A 13,964-nucleotide genomic window follows, 5' to 3' on the forward strand; every position below is an offset into this window, starting at 1 on the left:
CCCCATATACCACTCTATTATTAACTCCTTGTAATAATGATGTGCATTTGTTCTAGTTCATGAAAGAAATTTTTACATTTGTATTGTTAATCACAGTACATGTCCACCACAGAGTTCACTGTTATATAGTCCTATGTTTTAACCCCTAGCTTTTCTTCTAGTGACATACATGACTCTAAACTTTCCCTTTCTTCCACAGTCACACACATAATGTTGTGCTGTTAATTACACTCACTATAATATGCTACCATCACCTCTATCCTTTTCCAAATATTTAAATTCTACCTAGTTAAAAGTTCTTCATATATTAAGCATCTGCTCACCATTCTCTAGCCTCATTCTATCTCCTGGTAACCTATATGCTAGATTTTATCTCTGTGAGATTGCATATTATAATTAGTTCATATTAGTGAGATCATACTATATTTGTCCTTTTAAGCCTGATGTTTCACTCAACATAATGTCCTCAAGATTCATCCATGTTGTCATGTGCTTCAGGACTTCATTCCTTTTTACTGATGAATAATATTCCATTGTATGTATATACCACATTTTGTTTATCCATTAATCGGCTGATGGGCACTTGGGTTGTTTCCGTCTTTTGGCAATTGTGAATAATACCACTATGAACATCAGTGTGCAGGTATCTGTTCATGTCCTTGCTTTCAGTTCTTCTGGGTATATACCTAAACTGCCAAACCAACTTCCACAGCAGGTGTGCAATTTTACATTTTAGAAGGTTTTTGATTGTTGATTCAATCTTTACTTTGTATTAGTTTGTTGAGATCTGTTTCTTCCTGAGTCATTGTAGGTAGTTTGTATGTAAGAATTTTGTCTATTTCATCTAGGTTATCTACTTTGTTGAGGTACATAGTATCCTGTTAGAATTCTTCTTATTTCTGTGGGGTCAGTAGTAATGTCCCCCTTTTCATTTCCAATTTTAATTATTTGCATACTTTCTCTTTTTTCTGTGTCACTCTAGCCAAATGTTTGTCAATTTTATTGATCTTTTCAAAGTACTAACTTTTGGTTTGTTTGTGTGAGTCTCTCTATTGTTTTATTATTCTCTATTTCATTTATCTCCACTGTAATTTATTGTTTCCTCCCTTCTGCATGCTTTGGGTTTACTTTGCTCTTCTTTTTCTAGATCTTCCAGTTGTGAGGTCAGGTCTCTGATTTGAGTTCTTTCTTCTTTTTTAATTTAAGCATTTAGAGCTATAAATATCCCATCTAATCACTGTCTTTGCTGCATCCCTTAAGTTTTGGTACTTGTGTTTTCATCTTCATTCACCTCAAGATGTTTCTAATTTCCCTTATGATATCTTCTTTAACCCATTAGCTGTTTAAGAGTGTGTTGTTAATTTCCACACATTTGTGAATTTTCCAGTTCTCCCTCTGTTATTGCTTTCTAACTTCATTCCATTGTAGTCAGAGCAGATACATTGCATGATTTCAATATATTTTTTTTAATTTTTTGAGACTTATTTTGTGACCTAACATATGGTCTATCCTGGAGAATGACCCATGTTCTCTAGAGAAGAATGTGTATTCTGCTGCTCTTGGTGGAAAGGGTTCTATATATGCCTGTAAAGTCTAGTTGGTTTATAATGTTATTCAAGTCTTCTATTTCCTTATTGATCTTCTGCTTAGATGTTCTATCCATTACTGGAAGTAGTATATTTAGATGTTTAGATGTTCTATCCATTATTGAAAGTGGTGTATTGAAGTCTTCTACATTAACATAACCACTTTTGCTCCAATGGTTCCTTGTTCCAGAGATAGGATTTCCTCCTATAGACAAGATTACAGGGGTGAACTCAGCAGGACTAAGTTGTGTAACACAGCAGTTCTGGTGCCACTGCTCACAAAGCTCAGACTATTTGGGGAGGATTAACAGAAGTTAAAGATAACAGAGATGCTCTGTGCCATCAGACCCAGGGACATCTAAGGATACTATGTGGAAGGGCTACCTTGCTCCTACTTCATGTCAGCCTCAGAATTTAGACATATAAAAGCATTCCATAGCTGCCTCCAGGAATAGAGACAATATGTCTATTAAAGTTTAGTTTTTCTGCTTGAGCTATATCTTGGAGCAATGAATTCTGTAAATAGGACAATATGGTGGGAAGTAATATTTCCTAATTTTAGCCCTAGTCTCAGCTCTCTAGTGCTTTCAGAGCAGCTCCTTGAGTAAGAGTTCTGAAATTTTGTTCTACCAAGACTGAGCCTTTCTTAAAGGTTTTAGCTACTTTTGTCATATCTCCTTGGATTGGGGTCCCTCCCCATATGAATTTTCCTGCTCTCTCCATGCCATTCTCCCTGCCACCTCTTCATCATCTAATGTGTCCTCTGAATTGTCCCTGCCTCCACAGTTATTGACTTAATTTTTGGTGTTAAGTCTGCACATGGTACCCCAGGTATGGAAGCACGATGCTTTTATACTTGAAAGGATAAAGTATAAGTATAAAGGGTAAAGTATAAAGGTTAAAATATTGTTTCCAATACTCTGTCTGAGAATGCTCAACATTCTTCTGGACTGCTGAGCACAATAGCACATTAGTTCCACTGTGCTCTTCGTTGTGTCATAACTGGCGGTTCAGAACCCACCATCCTATAGATATATTCATGATCTCTTCACCCTATTCTTTTCATAATGGGAAAGCATATATCTTGAATTTTTCCACAGTGGAAGCCATATGCCATTTTATTTTACTTTTATAGAAAAGTTCTTGTGGCTCATTCTTGCTGGGTTGGTGTTTTTATTCCTAGAAAAATTTAGTGTCACTTGTTAATGTGGGAAGTTTACTGTGCATCCTCTTCTTCATATCATTTATAAAGCCATTAATAAAGACTGTACTGAGTTGGATACTGTCACCCCAAAATTCACATCCTCCTAGAACCTGTGAGTGTGGCCTTAATTGGAAAGAGGGTCTTTGTGGGTGTAATCAAGTTAAGTTGAGATCATGCTAGATTAGGGTGGGCCATAAAGCCAATCACTGGTGTCCTTAAAAAGAAAGGAAGATTTAGCATACAGAGGCACAGACACACATAGAGGGAAGACATCCATGTGAAGACAAAGGCAGAAATTGGAGCGATGTAACTACAAGCCAAGGAGTGCCACAGATTGCTGGGATCCACCAGAAGCTAAGAAGGGGCAAGGAAGGATTGTTCTCTATGGCCTTCAGAAAGAGCACAGCCCTGTCAACACCTTGACTTTGGACATCTAGCTTCCAGAACAGCAAAAGAATAAATTTCTGTTTTTTTAAGGTTCCTAGTTCGTGGTAGTTTGCTACAGCAGACTAGGAAACTAATACAAAGACTAATTCCTTTTTCTATTTCTATGGGACCCTTCTTTTTATGCTCTTCCATGCATAGGACATATTTATGGTCATTAAGCCTATTCCTGACCTATAATAAAAAATGTCCCTTGACTTCCTTTGTAGTATTTGGTGTTGACTCTTGACAAATGGTATATGAAAGTCTAAATAAATTATATCCACCGGTTTCCCCTTATTCATGTGTTGTCTACTACTCAAACAATTTTAACTGGAAGGTCAGGGATGAGTTCCTTTTAAAAAAATCATCCTATCCTTTTAATATGTCAACAATTTCTGTAACAAGCCCATCCTTTATTACAAACCCTACTCTGTGTGGATGTAAGAATCAGCAGTCTATCATTTCCAGTGCTCCCTGCCCCTCCTCAACCCACCCTCCCCCACTCCCACCTTTGTACAAGATTCCCAGTGACAGTTCTCTCATTCTGCATTTGTAGTTGCAGCTTGTATATTTTGGCAAACGATTTTCTAATTTTACCTTTGGGCCCCTTCAGAATCTGAGACAAATGTCATCCTAACTAAATGATGATATAAATACATGTGGTTTTGTTAGTCAAATCTAGTTAATCTAAACCCCTAAAAACACCCCAAATCAGGTAGCCTGAGGTTCTATTGTTCCATTGAGGGGTTCAGATTTAATGTGTTCTGGTAATTAGGGGTTTGCTCTGAGCCCACCAAACTCCTGCTGAGGAGTTCAAGAATCAGAGCCTGGTACCATTCCAGAGTAAAACCTCATCTCCCTAATCTGACATCCAGCTACCCCCACACCTCCCCGTGGGTCTCTCCATTCCTACATCCATCTTGCCTCTGCTACTGTTCCACCCACAGCCTCTGAGCATTCCCACCTCCTTTTATTTGAACACAAAGTCTTTTCTAAACAGCCATATGGTAAATTTTATAATTACCCTGTTTTCTCAAATAGATGGGAAGCTATGTAAGGATGGGGACCATGTCTCTCATCTCTTTGAAACAGCATCACCCAATACAAGCATTTAGGTCAATAACTGTTTCAAAAAGGTAATAATATTTATAGTACCTACTGTATGTGCTCACACACTCTCATTTGCTATAAAAGAGCATCTAGTTTCCCATGTCAAAATCAGTTAGTAACTTATTCATTAAACAAGTGTGAACAATGCCTCATTATAATCCTCATATTATGAAATCCACAGCTGGGGTTTCAGGTCATTTGGTTTTCACTTCCTCCATGAAATCTTGGGGTTAACAGATTGTTTTCCTGTCCTTCTCCGACTTTTATTTCTAAGACACTCAAGAAAGGTAGACACGCAGGGGAAACAATGAGAATTTCAGTAACTCAAGCATATGAGACACAGACTCTTTCCCTTTCCACTTGAGAATGCAGAAAATAGGAAGACCCTATTATTGAGGGCATCACCTGAGCAATTGTAGGTTTAACCACAAAAACAACAACAACAAAAACATTCAACTTATGATCACCAGGCAAAAAAATTCCCAAACTGGCAATTGGGCAACTGTATGTGAAGGACATACCTATTCAGCTCAGAAAACTCAGGGGAGAACACACCGAGTATCAGAGGACACATCCTTACAACCTGCTGGGAATATGCCAAAGAAAACTAAGCAGATTGAAAGAGGCTTGTCGGTGGCCCCACTGGTTTTCCTCGCTGCCGCCTCCGTGGAATGAGTCACCCCTTGCAGAACCGTCACCCCTCAGGTTTCATCAGCCTCACAGCGGCCTGGGAGGGAGACTCCCTCCTGTCCTCCCGCAAAGGCCCAGCTCAGGCATCAGCCATAGTTACACAGGTGAGAAGTGAGCACCGGCCCCGTGGTGGGAGGAAAGGAAACAAGACTCCCAGGGGAGAGGGAAGTGAAGCCAGTTGAGCAGCCCATGGTGATCTGATTCCAGGGAAAGAGGCGGTTGCTGAAGTCCGAGCCTCGGATCTGCACAGGCCAACACTCAGGAAGCACCTTCGGATGCTACTCCTCGCTTTCCGGCTCCTCCTCGCTCTCCTCCCCCAGGGGAAATGCCTTGGTGGGCTTCTGGGTGGCATACAGCCGGGTCTCCATGGGGCAGTCCTGGCTCAGAATTGCCTGCAGGGAGAGGCAGGAAGAGGAAACACGACAGGTCTTTTATCTGGCTCCCTACTCCCTCCCTCCACTAGCTGGTCCAACTCTAGTGTTGCTCAGAAGAGACTCATGAAACAAGCATAGGACCCTCTTTCTGCATCAGGTACCTCCATGGGCCTCCCAAGGTACCTAGCTATAGCAACCCCAGTCAGTCCAGTCTTCTGATGTGCTTTGAATTGAATCCTAACAGTGGTGGTGCAAACTAGAACAGGGACCCAGCTGACACTGGCATCTTTCCCTAGCAGATTTTCCAGTCTTTTTCCTTTCTTGGAGCAGCCTTCACCTGTATCCCAAACCCATCCAGGCCCTCAGGGTGCTCAGGCTGCAATAAGAGAAAAGTACATTATTAACTAAAATCGTATGTTGCTCTTTCCGTCGGATTTTTGTACCTTGAAAGAGGACAACCTGGTAAGAACAATGCCCAACTCAAATGGACAAGTGAATGAATGAAGAAATGTGCCCAGTGGAATATAGCCCACTTATAGGGGAGGTAGTTTGGTATTTCACACCTTACTAGTTACTACAGGATGCCTTTGATGACCCCCTGTCCGCAGTTCTTAAGGAGCTTCCCATTTTCCTTCTTTCCTTAAGACCCTTCTTAAAAGCCCAGTGTAAGAGGGAACAAAGGAAAGACAGAGATGAAAAGGGGGTCAGAAAACATGGCAAAGTAGAAAGACTATCAAGAGAGGAGGAAATATGAGCACAGGATAGAAAGGAATGAGAGGGGCCATGGAAAGAAACAGGAGAGTATTTGTTGAGTCCCTTACCAGCTTCTCCTCCTTGGCTGGGGGGCTCCGCAGGTAGTAGCAGAGAGGGGCGTAGACGATGTTGACAACCCCAATAATCACCATGAGCCAGGGGAAGCCGATGGCCCGCACAATGGCTCCCCCAGTGGATGGGCCTGTGAGGAGTAAATCACATTCACATTTTCCCCATTGAAGACACACTGTTAGAGCCAGCAGGTTCAAATATCTCCAGGGCCTTAGGATGGCCAGCCTCCTGCTCCCATTTCCTGCTGGTAAAAAAGTAGATAAGGGAGGATGAGGCATGTGGTCCTGGGTGCTCCCCTCTCTCCCACCCTAGCATACCTATAGCGAAGCCCATGCAGAAAGCCACATCGGCGATGGCATAGACACTCCCATACACAGAGGTGTGGCGCAGGTCCACCAGGTGTCCCATGATGGGCATCATCGAGGAGTCCACCATGCCTGTGGCCGGGGCAAACAGGACCCTGTCAGTCACTCTACCCACAGCCCCCTCCCTGCTGGTGGCATCCTGACCTCCTCCCCTCCTCCATTTGGTCTACTTCCTTTGCCTGCTCTCCTCCCTCTCAGCACTGACACCCATTCCAGGTAAGAATTACAAGCCCATCTCACACCCCTGCCAGCCATGCTCCTGCTCCTTCTCCCTTTCCACCTATTTCCTCTGAAGAGAAAAGGGGGAAGAAAGACATCTGACCCAAAGCCAACATTCAGAGGCTTCTTGTTTCCCTAAAGAGCACTGGTTACCTATGGCAAAGCCAAGTCCTGCATTGGGGCCAATGAGTCCAAATATATTGTGAGCCAGAGGAACCTGCAGGGAAATGGGGAAGTGGCCATCAGCAGAGAGTTGGTCATGGTGGGAACCATGTTCAAAAGCTTTTCACATGAAATGCATTTATTAAGCGTGTGCACTGTGCCACATGCACTATCTCCTTGGATTCTCACACCTTCCCTGTGAAGAAGATTCTTGACCTCCGTTTTCAAGATATGAAAAGCAGATTGGTGCCATTTGGATTAAATGCCCTCTTGAAAGTTACAGAGCTAACAGGTGGCAGGATCGAGTTGGTCCTCAGCCTTGACTGCATTATACCATAACAATGGTCCTTTTCTGTCATGACTCTCTCCTTTCTCTACCCCCACCCCCTTCCCCACCCAAACACAGACTCTGTCCTTGTTCTTCACTGAATGGAGTTGCCTCTTTTTTCAATTAGAAACATCACCCAAAAGTCTTATTCAAACCCGTAACTTGGTGGCCATTGGAACAAGAAGACAGAGAACAGAGTCCCGCAGCCAACTACCCAGAAGCTAGTGGGGGCAAGTGGCAGAATTTTGGGTGGCACATTGACCAGCCTGAGAAACTCATTCTCATTGCCCTTCTGACCCCAATCTGGAAGCCTTTCCTTCCCATTTTTTTCACATTCCTTACCTTCTTCCCTGGGCCTGTGCCCTTCCTGCCACCCAACATTCTACTCTAACATGTGCAATGCCTATCCTTGCTCTCTTCTGGGTGCCACTCACCCAGGGGACTCCTTCACAAGGGTATTTCTATTTTACAAATAATATTGGTTAGGATTTACTGTGGACTCCTCATGTGCCAGACATGGTTCTTGCAGTTTATATGGATTGTCTCAACAGCCCTGTGAGATAGATACTGTTAGAATCCTCTCCACACAGATGAGGACATAAAGCACCATACAGCTTAAGTAACTAGCTCATAGTCACACAAATAGCAAGTGCCAAATCTGGGATCAAAAGCAGAGCCCACCAGTGCTCCAGATCAGGATTTTCATGGGTGCCATTTTGAGCACCCATGCCGGGTTAGGCCCTGTGCTACAAGCTTCATAGTTATGTTCATTTACCATATGCCCCTGAAGCAAGTGTGCCTAAGATATCCATAGTAGAGAGGAGAAAAAGAAGCTTATGGAGCTTAAAGAGGACTCTTGAAAATGGAAAAGACTTTCTTTCTTCATCTACCAAACTTTCCAGTGCCAGAGTCTGAGGTACAAATGATGGCTTCCTTGGTGACTTATGGGACTGTATCAGGTGGGATGACTAAATGAAGTCTGAAGTTGCACCATTTTGCTGGTCCCAGAAATAGATACCAACACAGATCGCTTCATATGTCCAAACGTAGAGCTCAGAGCCCTGGCCCCACATTTCCACCTCCTCTCAGTGGGATTCCAACTTCAACTGGTAGCAGCTGTCCTGCTAATTCCTACCCAAGCAGAAATGGTCCTTCTGATGACCTATGCTAAGTCCATCCTCTGCTCATTTAAAGTAAAGGGATCTTTAAAAGTCTCTCTCTCTCTCAACTAGTGCCTATTATACTTACACAGAGCAAGCTTGTCCCTACCACCACCATTCCAATCAGTGAGCACAGCCACCTAGAAGAAAAAAAAGCCATTATTAGATAATTTGATGGGAAGCAATCCCCCCCACCTCCTGCCATCCCATCACCACCTGCACTGGCCTGTCCTACTGCCCCAAACCCCAGCAGCTCTAAGGACCTGAGAAGATGAACACAGCCCTACATGTCCAGTTTTTACCCAGATGAGCTCTTTCCCTATCCTTTCCTTGCCCCTCATCTCTTCCTTGATTCATCTCTTCCACAGTAGGGGGAGAGAGTTGCAATAGGATATAGTCTTCCTTCATTTAAAGGAGGAATCAGCTGACTCAGAAAGTACTTGGACCATGGGAGTAATCCCAAAACTTAATTCTTGCTGTCTCCCAGTTCAAACTATACTTTCTTGCTACCTCCAACTATTCATATTTGATTTGGTTTTCCAGGTCCAGCTCAAAACCCACAAGAAAGCCAAGTTTCTTTACTTTTCTGATCTTCTGGCAGTGGTTTTTAAACTTTTAAAAAATCTTTACACTGAACTCCAAAGATAAAAATAAAGCTGTTCTAGGTGTAATAGAGCAACAGAATCCAGACTTATACCTCCAGCCCTCAACTGTAGGCCTTGCTACCTTCTGAGGCACTTTTGGGCAACTCTTTAGGGCTCAATGGAATGGTGTGACAACCACTGACCCAATATACTGCTTTCTTCATAGCTGTTCCCTATGGTGTTTTTATCTCTTTGACTGGATAGCAAACATCTGGAGAGCAAAGATTGTCCTTCACATATCCACTTCCTCTTCCATAGCAACCAGCTCAGGACTGTCCTTTCTCCATACTGCCCTCACACCAACCCAACCCTATCCTCCCAGTAGACAGTTATCAGTGTGCCCTTGTCCTGAACTTTCAATCTCAGAGAAGCTGTTCCTCATCCCAGGTGCAGGGGCAACCTCAAAGGGCTCTCCCGTCTTACATTCCTATTGCCCTTCCCAGCTCACGAGACTACATACCGACCCATCTTGTTGGCCAACACACCAAAGAGGTTGGTGCCGATGAGGTAGGACACACTGGCAGGCAAGAAAGCTAGACCTGTAGAAGGACACAGATGCCCACCTTAGGACCTGTCCAGTTTACTCTCCTAATACCTTCTCTCTTATAATCAGTGAGGTCCCCCTATTACCTTCAAGCACCCCAAACCACAGAACAGTTGGACACACACAGAGCAGATGTCATAAGGCCCCTCACTTCTGCTTTCCCAGGAGCAGGGCCTTGTGCATTTAATTGCTTCCAGCTCTCCACTTAGGCTCCCTGATCAATGGCCCTAACAAACCATTCTCATGTATAAAACACCCGTGATTATCAACATAGGAACATGAGCTTTGGAGCAAGACATACCTCCTAGGAAGTAAAAGTAGCCCTGCCTTGCTATTTACCAGCTCTGTGACCTTGGATAAGTTACTAATCCTCTCTGAGTTTTGGTTTCCACATCTAGGAAAAAGCAAAGCTATGATTATATCAAGCCAGGTTACAGTGAGAAGCAAATTATACAATGTATATAAAAGCATTTTGTAAATTGAAGCCCTGTGACAGTAGTGAGAGTAAAGTGCTCTGGAATCATGGACTTTGGCATCATACAGTCCTGGGTTCCAATCATGGCTTGGCCACTTGTTAACTCTGTGACTTGGGGCAATTTACTTATCCTTTCTGAGACTCATTTATTCACTCATTCATATATTTAATACTGTTAATGAACTTTTACCATGTGCCAGGTGTAGGCCTAGAAATAGAGGGATAAATAAGACAGACAAAAATCCTAGCTCTCATGAGTTTATATTCCAGGGAAAGGGAGACAGACAAAAACCAAGCCAGCAAATGAAAAAGGCAATTTTTGAAAAAATGGTAAGTTCTGTGAAGGAAGTTTAACATTTTGGGTAATAGGGCAGAAAGGGACTGGGAGGAAGAGCTACCTTAGATTTGGGGGTCAGGGATGGCCTCTCTGAGGAGGTGGCATTCAAGCTGAGACCTGAATGACCAGAGCAGAGAATTTCAAGCAGGAAAAGAAAAAAGAAAAAAAAAAGCAGCCGATGTTTGATCATTTAGGTGGCTGGAGATGTCATTTACTGAGCTGAGGAAGAGCTGGAGGAGAATTTGACAAGTTTGCCTATTAGATATGCAAGTGGAAACATCAGGCAGTTAGATGAAGTCCGGCGCTCAAAGGAGAGACCATAAAAGCAGATATAAATTTGGGACTCATTGGCTTATATGTTATTTTTTAAGCCACGGGAACAGATGGGATCACATTTCTCACTGGCAGAACAGCTCTTCAATCTTGTTCTCAGACTTTTTCATTTTTCCCTCTAAGAAAGTGAAACAGCCTTATTGCCGATATGGAGAAAGTTTCAGTGGTCCGGATAGAAGATACAATCAGCTTCAACACTCCCTTAAACCAAAGCCTAAACCAAAGCAAGGCCCCAACTCACTTCAATTCTATGAAGGTTAAGAGAGGTGAGGAAACTGCAAAAGAAAAGTTTGAACCTAGCAGGGGTTGGTACATGTGGCTTAAGGAAACAAGCAATCTTCAAAACAAAAGTGCAAGGTGAAACAGCAGGTGCTGATGTAGAAGCTTTGATAATTAATGAAGGTGGCTACAATAAACAACAGATTTTCAGTGTAGAAAAAACAGCCTTCTAGCAGAAGAAGATGCCTCTAGGACTTCCACAGCTAGAGAGAGGAGAAATTGATGCCTGGCTTCAAAGCGTCAAAGGACTGATTGACTCTGTTGTTAGGAGCTAATGACTTTGCACTGAAGCCAATGCTCATTTACCATTCCAAAAATCCTAGGGCCCTTAACAATTGTGCTAAATCTACTCTGCTTGTCTGTATAAATGGAAGAACAGAGCCTGAACGAGAGCACATCTGTTTACAACATGGTTTACTGAATATTTTAAGGCCACTTTTGAGACCTACTGGCAGAAAAAAATATTCTTTTCAAAATATTACTGCTCATTGGCAATGCATCTGGTCACCTAAGAGCTCTGATGGAGATATACAATGAGATTAATGTCATTTTCATGTCTGCTAACACAACATCCATTCTGAAGTCCATGGATCAAGGAATCATTTAGACCTACAAGTCTTATTATTTAAAAATACACTGCATATTGATTCCGCTGAAGGCATGGGCAAAGTAAATTGAAAATCTTCTGGAAAGGATACATCATTCTAGATGCCATTAAGAACATTCATGATTCATGGAAGAAGGTCAAAATATCAACCTTAACAGGAGTTTCGAAGAAGTTGATTCCAATCCCCATGGATGTCTTTAAGGGTTTGAAGCCTTCAGTAAAAGAAGTAACTGCAGATGTGATATAAATAGCAAAAGAACTAGAATTAGAAGTGGAGCCTGAAGATGTAACTGAATTGCTACAATCTCATGAAAAAACTGTCACTTTCTTGTGATATTCACAATTAGTGGATGAGGAGTTGCTTCTTATGGATGAGCAAAGAAAGTGGTTTCTTGAAATAGAATCTTCTCCTGGTAAGATGCTGTAAGCATTGTTGAAATGACAACAAAGGATTTAGACTATTACATAAATTAGTTGATAAAGTAGCAGCAGGATTTGAGAGGACTGACTCCCATTTTGAAAGTTCTACTGGGGGTAAAATTCTACCAAACAACATAGTATGCTACAGAGAAATCTTTTGTGAAAGGAAAAGTCATTCAATGTGGCAAATTTCATTGTTGTCTTATTTTAAGAAATTGTCGCAGCCACCCCAACCTTCAGCAACCACCATCCTGATTAATCAGCAGCCATCAACATCTAGGCAAAACCTTCCAACAGCAAAAAGTTTATGACTCACTAAAGGCTCAGATGATGGTTAGCAATAAAGTATTTTTTAATTAAGGTGTGTACATTGCATTTTTTTTTAGACATAATGCTATTGCACACATAATAGACTTACAGTATAATGTAAACACAAATTTATATCCACTGAGAAACCAGAAAATTCATGTGACTCACTTTATTGTGATATTTGTTTTATTGTGGTGGTCTGGAACCGAACCTGCAATATCTCCAAGGTATGCCTGTAGTCATTTTGGGATGCAGGAAGGAGAACATAACTAAGGTTGTACAGAAAGATTATGAGACAGTGTGAAAACCCTCTTTAGATTTGTGGTCATAAATATAAGTTGAGCCCAACAGCCTGGCTGTGTTTTTTATAGTTCCATTCAGCTGCTCAGGTGCAGGCATGGAGTAGACAACCAGATAAGTTTAACCACAGTTAAGGCTTGCCAGGTAGTACACCAGAAGAAGAGACAGGCAAATATGTTAACAATGCTTGAAAATGAGTGACATTCATGATGGACCATAAAAGAAGTAAGAATATACTTACTTACTTCTTAATGGGAGAAATAATGGGAACAGAAACAGAACTGGGGCCAATGAATTGATGCTCTCAGTGTTGCCCCAAATTGTTGATACAGTGATATTCGAATACCTGAGCAGGGACCATGTAAGGTGATGACTGGACTGCTTGAAATTGAGATTTCAGAGGTTATACAATTAATGGTGATGTCAAGGTCAAGGGTATAGCCATAGGCTTGCTTGACTAATGTAGGGAAGAGAAGAAGGTCATGGCAAGAGAGTAGATTAAGGAGAGGTTGAGATGTTGGTAGGGTCATCCACCTGGATACTGAAGTCAGCAAAAAAAGGTGTCAGGAGTAGAGGTGAAAAGAAGAACATAAACTAGGTTGAAAGCTGTAATGAACGAGGTACATAAGGGGTTAGTAGATGATTGCAATGAGGAGGGATTGGATATTATAATCTAATGACATGATCTTCAAAGAATTCAGAGCTTTTGAAGGAGAATGAGAAGAAATGATTCAGAAGCACCAATGGAGAACAAGTTCTGGAGGAACATGGACTTCCTTCAAGAGGGCTGCAGGAAAATAGTGTCCTTGGGAAACATCCTGGTCTCAGAGCAAGAAGATGAAGCAAATGTTTAGAGAAGAGGCTGAGGGCATGGGGACACTTGCCAATGACAGACAGAAGTTCCACAAGCCCAGGATTTGAGAGGACAATGGGATATTGGCTCTGAAATATGGGGCTGGATGTGATGCTTAATGAGATAAAGCATGCCAACCATTTTACAGTGCCCAGCACAGGGTAAGTGTCCCATGAACATTGCCCTTAATTATTATGTCATAACCGGTTAGTGATAGAGCCAGGATTTGAACCCAGGCCTTCTCACACCATCTGCAGGCGCTTCCCATGGCCGTGCACTGCCAGTGCATCAGCACAGAAGGCTCCAGCATAAGGGACTACTTGGAACCAGCTGTGTGAGTTTCTTTGGGTCTCCCCAACCTCCTCTTTTCCTCTCTGTACCTAGAGGAAACAATGCTGCCTAACATAAAACATC

At 42.3% G+C, this 13,964-nt stretch overlaps 1 protein-coding gene across 1 annotated transcript in view; it reads right to left on the bottom strand.

The window, feature by feature from the left end:
• Positions 1-4,480: 4,480 nt before the first annotated feature.
• SLC18A1 (solute carrier family 18 member A1) overlaps positions 4,481-13,964 on the bottom strand; it is a 28,714-nt gene continuing 19,230 nt past the window's right edge. Inside the window, exons 10-15 of the mRNA XM_037813041.1 lie at positions 9,554-9,632; positions 8,538-8,589; positions 6,953-7,016; positions 6,533-6,652; positions 6,212-6,345; positions 4,481-5,408 (exon numbers count right to left, since the gene is read on the bottom strand). Coding sequence (XP_037668969.1) covers positions 5,295-5,408; positions 6,212-6,345; positions 6,533-6,652; positions 6,953-7,016; positions 8,538-8,589; positions 9,554-9,632 — 563 coding nt within the window. The 3' untranslated portion in view covers positions 4,481-5,294. The remainder of the gene's footprint in view (positions 5,409-6,211; positions 6,346-6,532; positions 6,653-6,952; positions 7,017-8,537; positions 8,590-9,553; positions 9,633-13,964) is intronic.

Source organism: Choloepus didactylus, chromosome 20 (assembly GCF_015220235.1).
Source record: "Choloepus didactylus isolate mChoDid1 chromosome 20, mChoDid1.pri, whole genome shotgun sequence".
Classification (NCBI taxonomy): Eukaryota; Metazoa; Chordata; class Mammalia; order Pilosa; family Megalonychidae; genus Choloepus; species Choloepus didactylus.